Genomic DNA, 19,353 nt, shown 5'->3' with positions numbered 1-19,353 from the left:
GAGTAAATTTTTAAAATCTTAATAGCAATGTAGACGTTTGAATTTGTTATCAGTGAAATTTTTGTACTATTACATTAAGACCCACTGATCTGTCTTGTACTTTGAAAGATCTATTTAACATGCATGATTTTTTTTTTTCTTTTAAGGTTTTTGTCACAGACCGTGTTGCACTTCTTAGAGAGACAGAGAGACAGTGAGAAGGAAAGTGAGAAATCACTCCCACAGGGGGTATGACCATGCCACAATCCCTTTCTCCTCCATTCTCCCCATAGGATTTAAGGCATACGTGCACATGTGCCCTGAGTGATTTTTAAGCTGCTGGATTCGGGACTTGTGCTGCAGTTGGCCATGAAGGAGTCAAGCGCCTTAACCACTATGCCACCTGCTGGTCCCCACATGCATGATTTTTTTTTTCATTTATTTATTTTTACATTTTTCCACAAACATTTACTCTGCATATTAAAAAAATTTTGCTCATACTCCATAGTTCTTGACAGTTAATAAATAACTTTCAAAATTTCAAAATACTGAATTTTAAAGATAATGTTCAAAATGTATCTTATAATTGTGTATAATTTTGTCTGTGACTATAAAAACAGACACACTACGGTTTTAAGTATTTTTGAGAAAATATTTGCATGTCAGCCACTCAAATTGTTGAAAAGCAAATGCTCAGCACATAAGTCACATGTAAACCTCAATTCAGCCCTGCCTACCAAATATTCTGTCATATACTATCTGCTAGCAAAGATCAGTCTCTTTTTCTTCCTTCGACATCTTTCTCAAGATAATCCTCTGGTGTGGTTGCTCTTTTGCAATCTCTACTGATTACTATGTTGGGCTGGAAAAGTCTAGGTTATTTTATGTTATAAATTCTTTCATGTATCTTCTCTAATCCTCTCTGCCAGGCAGAACTGTTTATGGTGCCAGGGCATCTTTCTAAGAGCTTCTGTTGGCTTACTTGAGATCCACCTTAGTTCCATAGTTTTCTGATTAATCTTCAGATAGGACATTCCGTCAAAGCCCTGTCCAATAATGAGTATTTCCAATTTCTGATTCAACAAGCATTATTGAACTTACACAAATAACCCCTCCGCCACAAAATAAGAAAACACCCAAATATTTTCCTGTTCCAGAGGGGTCAGAAAAGAAGAAAAGTTTTATGTTTCCATTTAAAGAAACAAACAAGAAAAATATTTGAACAAATTGCTGAACTTATCAACAACTCAGAAGAAAGTAAAATGCTTAAATTGGGAAAAGAAAGCATAGTAAAAAAATCATTAATGTTTTACTCAAAAGTCATAAAATTCTGTTTCACTAGTTCAGTCTTATGTTCAAACTCTCTTCTGTTGAATATGCAACGTTACTGTGGTCCTATCTTTCTGTTTAAATCCAGGAAGATAACATTCAATTTTATTGATATTTCTTGTTCCTAGCATTAAATGGGTCATTTTCTTAGCTGCCTTTTGTTCTTGTATTTCTATATGTGTCTTCAGTTTTCCTGGTAGAGCACTCCTTTCAGAACTTCTTGAAGAGTGGGTCTGTTATTGGTAAATTCTTTCAAGGCTTGTTTGAGAAAATTTTTACACTTTCTTTCCATATGAAAGATAATCTTGCCAGGTATAGTATTCTTGGTTGAAACTTTTTCACTTAATTCTTTGAATATATGTTCCCCTTCTTTCCTTGCTCGCAGTTTCTGACGAGAGGTCAGAGATTAGCCTGATTGGATAACCTTTATAAGTAATCTGATATTTTGCTCTTGGTTTTGTAGATTTGGCCACTCTGTCTATGATATGCCTTGGAGAAGATCTTCTTGGATTGATTCTATTAAGGGTCCTTCATATTTCTTAGGTCTGGATATTTGAATGCTTTTCTTGATTTGGAAAGTTTTCTTTCAAGATTTCATGGAATAGGTTATCAATGCCCTTATTAGTTTACTCACCTTCTGGGATACTGACTATCCGGATATTTGGGTGCTTAATGCTGTCTAGTATTTCTTGTATAGTATTCTCATTTTGGGGGCTTATTTTCTCAGTTTTTATTGGTAATTTTTTTCTAGATCAGAGGTTTTGCCTTCCACATTCGAGATTCAATTTTCTGCATGGACTAATCTGCTTTTAATACTTTTGAGGGAGGTTTTGATTTCCTGAATGGCAGCCTTCATCTCTAATAGCTCCATTTGATTCTTTTTATGGTGTGTATTTCCTCTTTCAGATCATGGAAGAACTTCAACACCTCCTGAACTCATTGTCCCTTTTCTCCTGCATCTTCTGGGATTCATTATCTCTCAGCTCTTACATCTCATTTAGTTTTGTCACTATGAATATTCTGAAGTCTTTATCAGATATTTCCACAAGTTCTACTGTACTGTCTGTGGATAATGAGGGATTGTTCTTTTCCTTTAGGGGAGAGATATTTTCTTGGTTTCTCATGTTTTTTTGTGCCTCTGCGGTGGTTTCTGGTCATTTTATAACAAAATCTCCCCTCCACTGTGTTTGTCTGAATATTTCAAGAGTCTAGAAGATGGAATTTAGAGCATAGCTTCCCTAAACAGGCCAGGACACACCTCAGCTTTAAAATGGCTTCTTGTCTGAAAAATTTCTTTCTAAAAATTATTTTATCTAACTTTATTCATTTATTTATTTATTTTATTTGATCATAGAGAGAAAGAGTGAAAGAGAGGAAAGTGAGAAAGCAAGCCACCAGGTCTGGGACTCAGACTGTGATCCAACACATGGGAGTCCAGTGCCCTTAACCACAAGACCACCTGCTGGCCCCCACGTGCATTAGTTTTAAAAGCCAAGTAATTTTTAGAAAACCTTGGTTCTCTAAGGGGAACTCTCCTACATTATTGGTGGGAATGTAAATTGGTCCAGCCTCTGTGGAAAACAATATGGAGGTTCCTCAAAGACATACAAACAGAACTACCATTTGATCCAGCAACTCCACTTCTGGGTATCTACCCAAAGGACAGGAGAATGCTTAGTAAGAAAAGCGCTTGCACATCCATGTTTATTGTGGCATTATTCACAATTACTAAGACACGGAACCAACCCAAATGTCCACAAACAGATGAATGGATTGAAAAAGTGTGTCACATAATGCTCTATGGAATACTATTCAGCCATAAAAAAACAAGACCCTGGTATTTGATAGAAAGTGGTCCAATAAGAAAGATTTATTGCTGAGTGAATGGAGCTAGGCTATGAAAGAAAGATATTGTATGTATTCACTTAATACATACTGACTAGCTGCACTTTATAGTAGAGATTGAACTATTAGAGGGCATAAAAGCAGTGAAAATAGTTACGAACACTGAACACAGTGTGGAATGGGCAGGGGAGGGGAAGAGTATAGAGAAGAAAAGCAGGAGAAAACTAGGCATGACTTTTGTGGGACACAGAAATGGTTTATTTCCTGTTGATGATAATATGTATAATATTCTCAGCTGGACTGGTCTGAGAAGTATTTCATGTTAATTAAATCCTCTCTTTAAGCCAGATGATGTATAGCAAGTGAATGTTTAAAAATATAGATAATAAGAATAAAAAATAGTAATCATAATCTAAGAATAATGAAAAGCTATTTGCTGATGATGTGGATAATGAGGTCTTTGTCCTGACTGATACGTGGTAATCATGCTGGAAAAAGAAATGTTATACACTGTAAACATATATGTAATTAAATGTAATATAAAAAATAAAAATAAAAAGTCTTGGTTCACCAGGTTATGCAGATCTTCTATAAATTGAAGAATTTCATCACATAATATTGAAAAATCACTATGGTTACTATTACTATAGCTAGGGCCATGTGTATGAGAGGAGGAATATGATCAGGCACTGGTACACTTCAGTCCATCGCCTCAGTGTGGGCTAAGGTGCTGGCAGTTTCATCCCACATTGCTTCTGCACCACCACTACAAACTCGACTCAATGAAAAAGACAAAAGACATTCCAGAACCACTGTGAAAAATCTTTACCTTTGACAAACTGAAGGGTCTTGGAGAACTTCGTGGATTCAAGTTCACACTTAAAAAAAACATTGCCCTAGACTGATCATGACCCATCCCAGGAGGGCTGGTGGGTTTACTTCCCTGGATGCATGGGCTACGTTGGGAGGAAAGGCTACCTGAAGAAAAATCTCAGGAGTCTCTAGATGGGGGCAAGGGCAGTGGACACACAAACATCCACATATAAATGTACAGGATTACAAGTAGTGAAGTCCATTACTGGAACCTCTAGTAAGAAAGCTGGCTGAAATGACTGAGACTTTCACATTTCATTAAATATTCCAGAAACAGTACTATTTAGATCTTTTAGAACTAGAATACATTTTGCTTCATTTGTACAAATAAAACCATAAAAAGCACAAATGGGAACTGCCCAAAGAAAGGCAGAGCACTGGCTAAAATTTAAAGTTGTTAGTGAATAAATAGAAGGCATCTATTAAATAGTTCAAGATCTTTCCATTCTCTCACACTGACACGTTTCCCTTTGCTTCTAAAGGTACTACATTCAGATCAGCACCCTTCTGTTATCACTTAGAATGGTCAATTTACAACACAACTGATTAGGTTACAGCTTTCTTTAATTACATCCAAGTCTAAGTTCATGTAGATAAATTTGGAAGCTCCTCAAAGACTCTAGCAACAGGCCGAGTTCTCACAAAGCTCAAGCAGAACACTCTGTAGATTGCAGTGCTTTTTCAGCTCAGCTTTGTATGCAGACTGTTCTGTGGTGATTCTGAGATCTCTTGAAAAGCAGTACCTCCCCCGTATTTGTTCTTCCATGAGCAAGAATGAAAAAGGAAAAAAGAGAACCCCCAACAGGGTTCCAAAGTCACTATCCAACTTCAGCTCTTGCAAGCCTTGGTCATGGACAAGACTAGGTCCCTTAGATTTAGGGAGATCTCGGGCTGTGAACCTGGAACTGTACCCCATGGACCAAGCCTCACAGAGTATTACGTTTTAGTGCTGTGCCATCATCACCTGGCCCTGGGGATGATTATTGGCCTTAGTTTCATCCCAAGTAAAATTTCCACAAGATTATGCAACTATTACCCGATATTTTTCTTAGTATACTATGTTTTTATTTTTTAATGTGTATTTTTATATTTGAATCATATCTAGCTTTTATTTTGACATAAGTTGTTTATATATACCATTTCCTGGAAATACACAATTGTACTAACAACATTTTTTGCCTGCTTCATTTTTTTTCTCTTGTGATTTTAAATGTCACCTTCATAAAACATAATATAAAATACAAATACATGGTACACTAGTTTCTGGATTCTTCACTCTGTTCCACTGATCTATTTGAACACTAGTGAAATACTATTCCTGTAGTTTTGCATGTTTTGATACCGTTTAGGAAAAAAAAACCCACTTTTGTATTAGTTTCCTTATATAACAAATTACCAGACATTCAGTAGTTTAAATCATACCAATTTATTATCTTACAATTCTGGAGGTCAAGTCCAAAGTGGGTCTCAGTATGCTAAAATCAAAGCAGCAAGCAGACTGTTCCTTCTGGAAATTCTAAGGCAGAATCCTTGTCTTTCCTAGGTTCTAGAAGCTGTTCATTACTTGGCTCATGGCCTCTCCCTCATCTTCAAAGCCAGCAAACTCCAGCCAAGTCTGTATCATTCTGACCTTTTCTGCCACCTCTACTTTTAAGAACCCTGTGATTACAGCAGGCCTGCCAGGTAATTCAGGTTAATCTCCTTGTTTTAAGGTCAGTTGATTTACAATCTTAATTCCACCTGTGCCCTACATTCTCCTTTGACACATAACCCTTTATTGCACCATTTCCACAAATTACATGGGTATCTTTGGACAGCCATCTTTATGTTTGTCATACTAAGTATGCTTCCTCTTCAAAAATTTCTTGAGTTCTCACATGAATTTAGAATGCATTTGTGGAGATAACTACAGTCAGATATATTTCTATGTACCTGCTTAAAACCTAATCAGACTTTTATTCATTATGTATTAAAGTCATAATGTGAAGTTGAATGTTTTATACATCCCAATAATCAGGAAAAAACCCAAGCCATATATATATGTATATGTGTATATATATATATATATATACACATATACATATATATACACACGCACTTTTTTTTTAAAGAGAGATTTTCGCTATAGGGCATGAGTGCTTGCCAGAGAGACAGAAAGTGAGAAATCATCCCCCCCAGGGGGCATGGCCATACTGCAATCCCTTTTCTATTCTCCTCTCAGGATTTTGGGCATACTTGCACATGTGCCCAGCCTGAGTTTTAAGCCACCAGGTCCAGACTTGAACCTCAGTCGACTACAAGGGAGTCCAGTGATGTAACCATTATGCACCTGCTGGTCCCAAAACCAAGCCATATTTCTATTTACTACACTAGAGGAAAGACTAACCCTTTTCTCTCTATATATAGAAAATATGATAAAATTATATCTATAATAAAATGAGAAGTATACTCTATTATAGATATGATAGTTATATAATAAAACGTTATTTTTCTGGATATTTTTATGTTTGTGGTGTTAAGTAAGGATTATGAGAAGCTATCATTTTGGACTGTGCTCCTGCACACACCCAACATATCAGACCAAACCAGAATGGAATCAGTCAGTTGTTTCTGGATTCTTCACTCTGTTCCACTGATCCATTTGAACACTAGTAAAAGACTATTCCTGTAGTTTTGCATGTTTTGATACCTTCTAGAAAAAACCCTCTCTTGTATTAGTTTCCTAATATAACAAATCACCAGCCATTTAATGGTTTAAATCATACCAATGCTTTGTCTTACATATGCCATATAAGTTAAATTTTTGAAATGTGCTAGTTTAAAACAACAGCAACAGCTGGAGAATCACAGCAACCAAGCAGCGTAATAAGGAGGCCTGCATAAGCCAGCTTCCTTGTAAACTGTACCTAAACCAGCATAAGGAAGTTCCCGTTTTAACTCTACAAGAAAAGTTACTTTGAAATCAATAATTTGCTTTTTTTGTTTCTGTTTCTTCAGCTTTTTTCTGCCTATTAAGCTCCTTTGCTAAGCTCATAAGAGTTCCATTTAACCAGCCTCAGTTATATAACCATAAAGTATAAATAATTTGAAATAGAAAAAAAAAGTTCTCTATTTTATGGATAGGTGCTGCCTGATTGATCAATGGTAATAAAAGTGAATTAGAGTTTAAAACTCAATTGAAATTTAATCTTTTAACAGTAATTTGTCATCTTTTAGGATTTTCAGATTTCTGGAATTTTTTGCTCATTCTAAATATTCATGTTCACATCTCATTTTGTAGAACTGAGTTCCATGTCCCACAAACCTTGTTTTCAATCCATGAGTGGATGAAACCAAATTCCACCTGATTGCTCAAGCCTGAAACCTGAAAGACATTCTGCATTTCTTTCATCATGTTCATTAATCAGTACCAATTAACTTCACACCTGTTAGCTATCTCGGACAAAAGATCACCCCTTCACTTTTCTTTTATACTGGCTTTTAATTGCCTGTATAGTAACTAAATCCCTTATCCCTCCAACCCCAGATCATAAAGATTTGATCCTGGGGCCCTGTCTATTCTGTCTTCATCTCTGACACCTAGGCACTGAGTAAGCATGTTAAATCAGTATCTTCTTGTAAAAACTTGATGAACTCAAGTCCAGTTGCCCTTCATCACATCTTACTCTTCCCAAGAGATAACCAGTATTGTATCTTTCTAGATATTTTCTAGACATTTGCATTTAGAAATGTTTTTGTTTTCACAGAAATGGGATAGCAATTTATTATACAGCAACCTGGTTTTTTTCACCTGATGTCTTGGCAATCTATTACTATACACTGAGATCTTCTTAAATGCTGCATAACATTTCATCTATCACCCTGTATTCATGTAACCGTTCTACTGATGTTCATTAAGTAGATGTACTAATTCAAGGGGCCATCTGTCCATTTTTGGATATTGTTAAATTTCTTTCTGAACAGGTTATGCCTAAGGGATTCAACTTCTCTCCATATTCTGTCACCATCAAACTCTAAGCCACTGTTACCCTCTTTTTAAGGAGTATCCAAACTGTTTCCTCTACTCTTCACACTGCTTGGAAAAACTTAAAATATTGCCAGACAGTTCATACTCTGGCAATTCATATGTGAGAAAGAATCCCCAAATGGGGTGTGGTTACATGATCCATTTTTGTCTATTTCTCAATTTCATCAGAATTTTGGACATACACACATAAGTATCTGTCAGGTTTTTCAAGTCACAGGGGCTGAGAATTGAACTGCAGTTTGCCCTGTGAGATATGGCTTCCCATACACAGCATTTAATTGTGGTGGACAGACAGAGACATAGAGACAGAAAGCGAGAAATCAATCCCCCCGGGGGGATGGTCACGCCGCAATCCCCTCTCCTCCATTCTCCTCTCGGGATCTTGGGCACGCACGCACACGCGCCCGGCGTGAATTTTTTAAGCCACAGGGTCCGGGACACGAACCGCGGTCGACTACGTGGGAATCCAGCGACATAGCCATTACGCTAACTGCTGGTTCCCTGGAACAGCTGTTTTTAAAAAATCTTTCCTCTCCCAAAACCCTTAGTAGCAGAGCTGATAGGTGGTGTGGTGGGTAAGGCACTGACTCTCACATGGCTGACCACTGTTCAAGTTCTAGATCTGGCAGCTTGCTTTCTCACTTTTCCTGTCTCTTTGGTGAGTGCATGTGCTCTATAGCAAATTTTAAAAATAACAAAAAATTATTAACACACACACACACACACCCCTCAGTAGAGCTCCTGTTCCTTTTGGAGAAAGTTCAAAATCCTTCACATGCCTTGCAAGACTCCACTAGTCTTTCCTGACTTGATCTTTATTATCCTTGTTCCTTTTTTTGGCCCAATTCAAAAACAGTCTTCAAGTTGGAGCATGGGTATCCCTCAGAATATGGGAAAGTGTGATCATAAACAGTTTTAAGAGGTTGATTTTCAGATGCTGAACTTTTCTAAAGCTCATGTGCCTAAGACTCCTGGAGTCCAAATGTACCTGTACTTCACAATGGCTCCTTCCACTCAGCCTACTCAAAATCTTACTATGATGTACTTCATCTGAGGTAGAAAGGTACCAATGAATAATCTGGCAAGTTCTTTCAATAAGGCAACATTAAGAGATGCATTTCCCAGTAGGCGATATGATGAAGGCACTGGACTACTACCTGGCAGACTGTAGTTCAAGCCCTGGACCCAGTGGCTTGGAAATCATGCCGGGAATGTATGCATGTGTGCCCCAAATCCTGAGAGAATGGAGAAGAAACTGTGGTGTGAACATCCCCTGAGGGGTGGTTTCCCACTTTTCCTGTCTCCAGCAAACAAATATACCCTATGGCAAAAACCTTAAAATAAAAAAAGATGCATTTTTGTATAGAAGTAAGGTTTATTGATGAGCGTGATTAAGGAAGGGGCAGCACACTGCGAGCCCTCATGAGTGCAAGGCTCGCCACTTGTCTAGGGGACCACGATTGGGGATGTATTTGACACCACAGCCATCAGGAATGAGGCGCTTCTTAGCCACCATATCTTCAAATTCATCAGCATTAAACTTGGTAAAGCCCCACTTCTTAGAGATGTGGATCTTCTGGCGGCCAGGGAACTTGAACTTGGCCCTGCGTAGGGCCTCAATCACATGCTCCTTGTTCTGCAGCTTGGTACGGATGGACATAATAACCTGGCCAATGTGGACCCTGGCCACTGTGCCCTGGGGTTTTCCAAAGGCACCCCTCATACCTGTCTGGAGTCTGTCAGCCCCAGCACAGGACAACATTTTGTTGATGCGGATGACATGGAAAGGGTGGAGCCGCACTCGGATATGAAAGCCATCTTTGCCACAACTTTTCACCATGTACTTGTTTGCACAAATACGGGCAGCCTCCAGGGCCTCCGACGAGAGCTGCTCATACTCATCTGACACCATGTGGCCACAGAGTGGGAATTCATCCACTTTTGCCTTCTTACGCCCCAGGTCAAAGATGCGGATCTTGGCATCTGGGACACCTCGGCAGAAGCGTGACTTTGGGTACGGCTTGTTCTTACAATACCGATAACACCGGGCAGGGCGGCGGCCCATGGTGACACCAGAATCTTCGGTGGCTGCAACAGAAGAGGCAGTGTTGGAAGAGAAAATGAGAACTGGCTTCAAACTATTGGAGAGAAAAAGTTGAGATATATATATTTCCAATAAAATATTTTTACTTTCCATGATTATCAGATTTTGTGACATATTTTGATTAAATTGTAGATTCCTAACAATAGTAATAGCTTAATCCAGAAAGCTCATTCTTTGGGGTCCAGCAGATGGCAAAATGGTTATGTCACTTGACTCCCATGTGGCTGACTGCTGTTTGTGTCCTGGATCTGGAGGCTAGAAACTCACTGGTACATGTGCATGCATACCCAAAATCCCAAGAAGAGAACAGAGAAGGAACTGCAGTGTGACCATCCCCTGAGAGGGTGATGTCTTGCTTCTGTCTCTCTCTTGTCTCTCTCTTGAGTGCACGTGCCCTATAGGAAAATCTCTCTAAAAAAAAAAAAAAAAATCCTTACTCTTTCAAGTATAAAAGTGTTTTCCAGGGATCAGCAATTAGCGCAATGGCTATGTTGCTGAACTACCATGTAGCCGATCACGGTTCAAGTCCCAGACCTGGTGGCTTAAACTCACGCCAGGCACGTGTGCATGTGTGCCCAAGATCCCGAGAGGATGGAGAAGGGATTGCGGTGTACCCATCCCCACTGGGGAGTGATTTCTCACTTTCTCTGTCTCTGTCTGTCTTTCTGGCGAGCACATGTGCCCTATAGCTAAAACCTCCCCCCCACACCAAAAAAATAAATCACCCCCCCCAGGGGGTGGGTGGGAGATTTCTTCAAAAAAAAAAAAGAAGTGTTTTCTATTAAGGTAGAATTTTCTGTTAGAGGCTAAATAAAAATAGGTTTTAAAGGAGAAAGATGATCAATGTTAATTTTCTAACAAGGCAAAGGCTGAAATATTTATAAAATACATGGTGGTAGTTATTAAGTCACTATAGTATTTATAATCTACTGGGTCCATTTAAAAAAGTTTTATAACACTTTATTTTCAAAATGTCATAACTCATCAGAACTCACTTCTTTTTGAACTAATTTGTTAAATTTAAATATCGACTTAAACTTAAGCGAGGGAAATAGATAGCATTCTTTCAATGGGCCTCTGGGGAAGGAAATGTCTAAGCCCAGCCTAGGTGGCATACTCAGTGGCAAACTGAACTGCAGTGTGGAAACCACTCAGTCTACTGTGGGTACAGATCCCACAGTCAGCTTGAAAATACAGGCAATGCATGCTTGTGTGCCCAAGATCCTGATGAGCTGTAGGGCCTGGGAAAAAGGATCACGACATGACAAGATTCTGTTGAGGGTAATTTTCTCTTTCTTCTCATACATGCAAATATACCCTACATCATGAACAGAGTAAATTAACTCAAAAAAATAAATAAATAAATAAAAGCATGGCCCATTCCAGGGCTGCACACCGGCACATAGCTCTCTCCCAGCTTTAGTCCCAGGAAGGCTTTTCCTCTTCATCTCTACCTCAAGCTAAGTCCACCCTTGAGATTCATCTTAAAGGACCTGAGAAGACTTGCCACCAAACTAAATCAGATCTCCTTGATACACAGTCCTACAGTACCATGAATCCTTCCTTTTCATTCCACCTGTAACTCCTTGATAAACACCAGGAAGGTATAAATAAATTCAGTCTTTTCAGTTATAAAGTTTGACTATCCATAATAAGAAAATTCAAAATCTGAAATGCTCCCCAAATCCAGCACTTTTTTGAATGCTGCCACAAGTAGCACAGTCAGAACACTGCAATATGAAAGTACTGTATAAAATAAACTTTAGGCTATGTAAGATGTAAATGAGCTACAAATGGATTTCATGTTTAGACTTGGGCCCAATTCCCGAGATATCTCACTATGTAGATGCAAATATTCCAAAATACAAAACACTTCTGGTCTCATGTATTTTGGGTAACAGAAACTCAAATTATACCCTGGTGTCCAGCACAGCATATACTCAAATTATACCCCAGTGCCAGAACAGCATATATACAAAAGGAGTTCAGCTGTGTTCTTTAAGAAGCAATTTCAGGGGCCATCAGGTGCTGTGGTGGTTAAAGATGCTGGACTACCATGTGGCAGACCACGGTTCAAGTCCTAGACCTGGTGGCTTGCTTTCTCACTTTTCTTCTCTCTCTCTCTGGTCAAATCTAGATACATACATACATACATAAAGTTAAATAAAATAATTTTTTTAAAAAAAGCAATTTCAGGAGTGGTTAAAAAGGAAATCAGAATGCAAAAATTAAAATCTGATTAACAAAAGTGAAAGGTAAGGAAGCAGAGGCAGAGGGAATGGGTTATCAATTAAGAGGTTTGGATGGAAAAGGGAGAGAACCAGAAAAATCCATGTGGCAGAAAGGGAGGATGACTCTGGAAATGTTCATTGGAAGAGAGGAGAAGAAGAGTGCACAGGATAACTGAAAAAAGTCAGGGGATGGGATTGGAGATAAACAGGACAAGAGAAACAAGTTCTTGATGTCTCCAGCCCAAAACACTGCCCAAAAATTTACAACTTGGTGACTAACAGTAACCTAAGGTAATTCACGGACTGTGTCATGTTTACACATACAAGATCCTAACACGAACGTGGAACCGGCTTTCTCTAGACATTTTCCTAACAAATATCTGATCTCAATCTATTAAAAGACGCATACGCGTGACATTAGTGGTGCACACTGTCCACACATTTTGACTTGTATCCTCTAAAACTAAACCTAGTTCTTGAAAATTTTTCTACAGTATAATGTTTTTTTTCCCTACTCAAATAGTTATTTGAGAGATCTTTATTCAGCCAGCTTTGTCCCCAACAGTCACCATCTACCAGTCTTGTTACCTGATATTAATTATCCGTAAAAAAACCAGCCACTATTCTGGCCCTGATTCTAACTTTCCATTGAAATGCCTTCCTGCATAAAGCTATCCCACAGGCTTCCATTAAGGGGGAAACTTTTTTTTCACTTAAAGCATCTGGCATTCTTGTAAACTGCAAAATATTCTTGGGAAAAATAACATATTAAGCCTTTTTTTTTTTTTTTTTTACTGTAGCCAAAGGAAAGAAGAAGACCAAGAAGCCTGTGAATCTGCTTTTAAGTCAATGAAATAGCTATCCTGCCTTCCTAGCTTTTTAAAGTCACAGAAGTATGTACTGTGTGGATCCCACATTTACCCGCAAGCAATTTGAGTACTACACAATAAACAAGGCTCATTAAAAAAAAATAATAATCAGTAACAAGTCAAACAGCAAGGCCATGTTGAAATGAAGCAAGAGTGAAGTTTGAAAAGGTGTAATAAAGTAAGCAGTGTGGAAATACCCTCGTGAAAAGGCTTTTCTGATCACACAAACATGTAGTTATCGTCACTGGAAGATGGAAGACCGGGCCTGGTCATGGAACACCCCGGTGGAGAGGGCCAAGAAGGCGCGGTTACAACGCACCACGTGAGCGGGAGGCTGCGGAAGTGGAAATTTGCTAAGGCCTCGCCGACCTCTGATAGCGCTTAGCACCTACTATAACTACTCTATTGTGCCTTGGTGGGCTTCCACAGTAGGCGTGATGAAGACTTGTTGAAGCACGAATCCTAACTGGGGCAGCAACAGAAACATCTGAGAACTACGGCGTTATCTGTGTACCAGAAACACCCAGGCGTCTCGGTTGGAGGGCTCATCCCAGAATCCAGGGGTCCTGCAGGCTGTGCCAGCAGGAGGTACGCGAAGGATCCTCAAACTAACTGATGCTCACGTCCGACCCAGGGGACTGACGGCCACCGGCCCCCTCACCTCAAGCAGGCACCCACCTTTGACCGCCTAAGAGAGTCGACACTTTCCTCCCAGCAGCTGCAGCCTGGCCCGGCTGAAGAGCATGCGCAGTGCATAAAGTCCGGCTGCCCGCGCACCCGTCGTCAGTTGCACATTAACGGTTAGGAGGACTGGTCCAATCAGAGGATGTATTATTACCGCGGAGCCCCGCCCCCAGCGCGGGGAACTATGGTGACAGGCGACCAATCAGAAGACGTGTTATTGACGTGAAGCCCCACCCCCGGCAGGGGAATATGGTGACGGACAAGGGTCATGGAGTGTAATCGCTCCTGAGTTACCAAGCCCGGGACCGCTGTGGCGTCCCCTTGCTCCACGACCGCGACCTCGCCCCGCACTAGCCCGATTGGCCGCCGGCCGACCGCGGCCGAGGGCCCGGGGCGGCCGCTCGGGGATAGCAGGCGGAGCCCTCGGCCGCCGAGCCGGGAAGATGCTGCTGTCCCTGGTGCTCCACACGTACTCGATGCGGTACCTGCTGCCGGGCGTTGTGCTCCTGGGCACCGCGCCCACCTATGTGCTGGCGTGGGGGGTCTGGAGGCTGCTCTCCGCTTTCCTGCCCGCTCGCGGCCGAGGGCCCGGGGCGGCCGCTCGGGGATAGCAGGCGGAGCCCTCGGCCGCCGAGCCGGGAAGATGCTGCTGTCCCTGGTGCTCCACACGTACTCGATGCGGTACCTGCTGCCGGGCGTTGTGCTCCTGGGCACCGCGCCCACCTATGTGCTGGCGTGGGGGGTCTGGAGGCTGCTCTCCGCTTTCCTGCCCGCTCGCTTCTACCAGGCATTGGACGACCGGCTCTATTGCATCTACCAGAACATGGTGCTCTTCTTCTTTGAGAACTACACTGGGGTGCAGGTGAGGCACTTTCCGCTCTCGTTGCCTCTCCCTCCACCTGAGCCTCTCTTGGGAACGTGGGGAGATCTCCCAGTTTGAATCTTTCACCTTCCTATCTCCTGGGTGGTTTGGGATCATTCCGGCCTGCCTGGCGTATTCAGCCCCGAGAGCACGTGCTGTCACCCATCCTCCCACCGTGGGTAAAGTTTTACTGTCTGGAGTTAAGGTTGGAACCGCCGCGTCCTTGCAGGTCCACCGACATCTTTGGGAAACTGTAATAACATTATTCTGATGCTACAAGTAGGATGATCAGCCCCGCCCCCCGCCCGGTATGGTGTTACTGTCTGTCTTGGTGCTTAGGGAAGTAGATACGGATGAACATTTTAAGTAGGGCAAACATTTGACAGTTTTTGGCATTTGGTCGAAGAAAGTGGCCAAGAACGTGTTGGAATAGGATACAGTTGCACTCAGAAAGTGCACTAAAATAAGTAAATAAATAAATAACCCAAACCTTCTATTGAAATAAATTGGCTGGCTAGTGTTACTTTTTGGGCAAGAAGTACAACTCTGTTTTGCGTTCTTCCGCAGTACAAGTGACATCTAGGCGAGGAAATTAATACATTTGTTACACTAGAAGCCTTACTCTGGATGCAGTTCTTGCCAGCTTTCACCAGGCTTAAATGTGTGACTGATCTTTTGTCTGATTACTTTCTTTCTGTTACTGTTTCTTTCTCTGTAGAGATCGGGTTTGTAGATAAACTTGAAAATTTAATTAGAAATGGGCCTTCTTAACATTTAGTTATTTCAAGTAATAAAAAAATGAAATCTTCCTTTCATTTCTCACTTTGGGAAAAAAAGCTTAATTCTTGGTTATTCGCTTAGTTTTTATTTTCTATTGGATTCAGTTCAGTTTATTTCCCCCTTGGTGGAATTGGGATGGGGTAGGCGAGATTGGGGTGGTATGATTTTGTCTTTCTGCCTTTCTGTCTTTCCATCTATAGCACTTGTTTTTGTCCAGTGTTCTGCTGGCTCCTCTATGAATAGAGTTTGCACTTGCCACTGCTGGTTGATTGATAGCTGACTCTTTTTTTTTTTGGAGAGGTTTTCACTATAGGCGCGTGCGCTCGCCAGACAGACAGAGAGAGACATAGAGACAGAAAGCGAGAAATCACCCCCCAGGGGGGATGGCCACGCCAGTCCCTTCTCCTCCATTCTCCTCGGGATCTTGGGCACGCACACACACGCGCCCGGCGTTAGTTTTAAGCCACCGGGTCCAGGACATGAACCGCGGTCGAGGAGTCCAGCGACATAGCTAGCTAACTGCTAGTTCCCCGATAGCTGACTCTTGATTGAGTTTGTTATCACTGCATGTATTTAGGGGGAAGGGAACTAAGAAAGGTTGGGGGACCTCTTTTTAAACCAGTATTGTCAGGTGTTCCTAGGACAGCAAAAAAGAATTGCTATTCCAGGTCATGGTTTCCTGGTAATTGACTTTTATTTGTTTATTTATTTATTTATTTTTAAAAATTTATATTATGGTAATTGACCTTTAAACAGACCTCATTTAAAATTTTCACTAGTTTAGGTTGATCAGTTTCCCCCTGTGCTCTTACTTCACCAGATTTGTATAAATATTTAGATGTATCATGAGTAAATATTTAATTTCACATTGTATGACAACTGACCTATTGCTAGGATAGGAACGAACTCAGAACACCATCAGTTACCTCCTAGAAAATTAATTCTGTTTGTGATAGATTATGTTATTTTCATTCAAAGAATATACAGAATTGTATTCAACTATATACTACAGAATATATTATTAAAGTACTTTTGTGTTTCATAATTTATTTTTAAAAATGACTGTAGAACTTCACAATGTTTCTGTAATTATATCCTTTATATACCACTGATTATAGATCTCCACTTTACTTCTTGAGTTCCCACCAGGTAGTTTTTCAAAACATTAAATCTAGTGATTTTTTTCCTTGTTGATCCTGCTAAAGGATTCAGAGTTTAGTAATAATGTTCATGCATTTATGAGGACATCTGATGGCCCTTTGGTATCATTTATAATTTTATTTAGTAAGTGTACCTTGAAGTTTGTTAGGAATCCTGGAGCTAGGTGCCCACTGATCATCAAATACAGGTTATGAACATTTAATAAAAATGTACTTGTTTTCTGCAGATTTTTTGGATGAGTTAGAAAGAGGTTGTTTGTTTTAGTTTTTCTGGAATCTGAGTTTCCTGTGTAAATAAGCCTCCTTCTCAATATTTTTGATAGTTTCCTTTAAGATTAGGTCAATAGGGAAATCAATATGTAGCTATCGTTAAATATAAAACTCAAAAAAAAGATTTGTATGGGCATTCTGTCACCTAATTTTTACTTTTTGCCTTCTTTTTTTCTTTTTTTTTTTTTTTTTTGAGAGATTTTCGCTATAGGGCGCGTGCGCTCACCAGACAGACAGAGACATTAGAGACAGAAAGCTTGAAATCACCTCTCAGGGGGGATGGTCACGCCGCAATCCCTTCTCCATTCTCCTCTGGGATCTTGGGCACGCACGCACACGCACCCGGCGTGAGTTTTAAGCCACCAGGTCTGGGTCACGAACTGTGGTGGACTACGTAGGAGTCCAGCGACATAGCCATTATGCTAACTGCTGGTTCCCTTGCCTTATTTTTCATCATTGACTTTGTTGTTGAGATGTTTTCCTTGATATTTTAACTTGTTTTTCTTGTTTTGCAGGAGAAAATTTTTTTTACTTGAATTGTTATTCAGCTTTCATTTGCAAAGCTAATGATGGTTCTCTTGTTTGCTTTGTATAAAATATAGTTGACTCATTTCTGAAAAAAGATTTAGTATGGAAGAGGATGTTTTTAAATACAAAGAAGTTTATCATTCAATTATACACAGAGGAAGAATTTTTAAATTACAATTTTTCTTAAATGGCATTGTCGTGCTCCCCCTTTTTAAAAGTTTATTTCTTCCATGAGTGTGTGAGAGAGAAACAACACTCCCAACAGTGTCCTGAAGTTGCAACCTAATCCGAACCTCAGCCAGCCCCAGATCATGGGTACGTGGATGCCCAACATACTGGGGGAGGTCTCTGACTTGAACCTGAACCTTCTTCTATGGGTCTGCTTCACAGTGCTTTGTGCTTTACCACTGGACCTTTAGACCCCTTTCATGTGTGTACTTGTGTGTGCCTATTAACTATAGGTCTAAAAAAGAATGGTTCTGTAGCTAGCATGTGGTGTGGTGGTTAAGGTGTTGGACTCCCACATGGCCGACCATGCTTCAAGTCCAGGTCCTGGCATCTTGTTTTCTCACTTTCCCTCTCTCTCTCTCTCTGTTTCTCTGTGGTCAGATGAAACAAAAAATAGTAATGGTAAATAAAATTACAGCAATTTTTTAAAAAAAGAAATGGTTCTTACTGGTTGCTGCATAATATTTTATTTTACATAGAATTTTAGGCTGAAGAGAAATATGAGGAGTCTTCAAAAAGTTTGTTGAAAAGTGGAATTGAAGTATGAGTCTATTTTGGTACAAAAAAATGAAATCTGTATAGTTTTTTTTAATCATACATGTTTTCCATGAACTTTTTGAAAACCTCACCCTCTATATTAGATACATGAAGTTTCTGATCTGTGCTTGGCAGATAAACATGCTTTCAACAAATTCCATTGGATTCTATGTAAACATCTGTTCTTCCCTGTTTTCACTATTGTATTTTCATTCTGAAGAAAAAAATTAAACTAGTGTTGCTTTTTAAAAAATTTCACTACAGGGCACTTGTGCTCACTTGGTGGGGGAGAAAGTACACCTCCCCTCACCCCCCGGGGGGTGACCTTTTCCATTTTCCTCTTGGGATTTTGGCCATGTGTGCACACATTGTCTATGTTTTTCAAGCTACAGGGTCTGAGACTCTAACTGTGCAGTTGGCCATGTGGGATCCAGCTGCCTTAACCATGGTACCTCCAAACCATGTGCCAAATACATGCTTATTTCTTTATAAATCACTTAGTCTCAGGTATTTCTGTTAGCAGTGCAATAACTAAGACACATATTTTTCTATTTTCAATCATAGATGTAACCAAATAGTCAAACACTGACAAAATATTTTGAGAAAGTTTAAAAAGCCCCCCCCCCACTGCTACCTTCCACATACCTTTCTTACCCAAGTTTGAAACAGTTTGATATGTAACTTTAAATTTCTTCCCAAAGCTTCTAATAAATGAATTGTTGGAAGACTTTTCAATTAAATTAACCTCCTGGGTGGATTTGATAGTAGTATGAAATATACTTACAAGCTTGTGGGACCCCTCCTTGCCGTTATTGTAGGGTGCAAAGGAAAACATGACTCTCTCTCTCTCTCTCCCCATATATATGTATATAAAGATTGTTTTCTTTCTTTTGTAAATTTGTCTAATTTTATGAAGCTGAGCAAACAGAGCTGATGCTTCTTAAATGGAATTAGAAGTTAATTTTTCCTTTCATATTTTGTCATTTAATTATGGTTTCTCACCAAAGTAGATATTAATAGTTAGACAGTCTATTGTCTGTTGATGAT

General features: G+C 40.0%; 2 protein-coding genes across 3 annotated transcripts in view; one reads left to right on the top strand and one right to left on the bottom strand.

Annotated features, from left to right (window-relative positions):
• Positions 1-9,408: 9,408 nt before the first annotated feature.
• On the bottom strand, positions 9,409-14,062 carry LOC102498752 (60S ribosomal protein L10). The gene is made up of 2 exons (XM_006165918.3): positions 13,936-14,062; positions 9,409-10,141 (listed from the first exon to the last, which is right to left on the bottom strand). The coding sequence occupies exon 2, from the start codon at positions 10,116-10,118 to the stop codon at positions 9,474-9,476; it is 645 nt and encodes a 214-aa protein (XP_006165980.1). The 5' UTR covers positions 10,119-10,141; positions 13,936-14,062; the 3' UTR covers positions 9,409-9,473.
• A 460-nt stretch (positions 14,063-14,522) lies between these two features.
• Positions 14,523-19,353, top strand: part of AGPAT5 (1-acylglycerol-3-phosphate O-acyltransferase 5) — an 81,734-nt gene continuing 76,903 nt past the window's right edge. For both annotated transcript variants that reach the window (XM_006165916.3, XM_006165917.3), the window contains exon 1: positions 14,523-14,803. In XM_006165916.3, coding sequence (XP_006165978.1) covers positions 14,585-14,803 — 219 coding nt within the window. In that variant the 5' untranslated portion in view covers positions 14,523-14,584. The remainder of the gene's footprint in view (positions 14,804-19,353) is intronic.

Source organism: Tupaia chinensis, unplaced genomic scaffold (assembly GCF_000334495.1).
Source record: "Tupaia chinensis unplaced genomic scaffold, TupChi_1.0 Scaffold144089_1, whole genome shotgun sequence".
Taxonomy (NCBI): Eukaryota; Metazoa; Chordata; class Mammalia; order Scandentia; family Tupaiidae; genus Tupaia; species Tupaia belangeri.
This window is presented reverse-complemented; position numbering and strand designations above follow the sequence as displayed.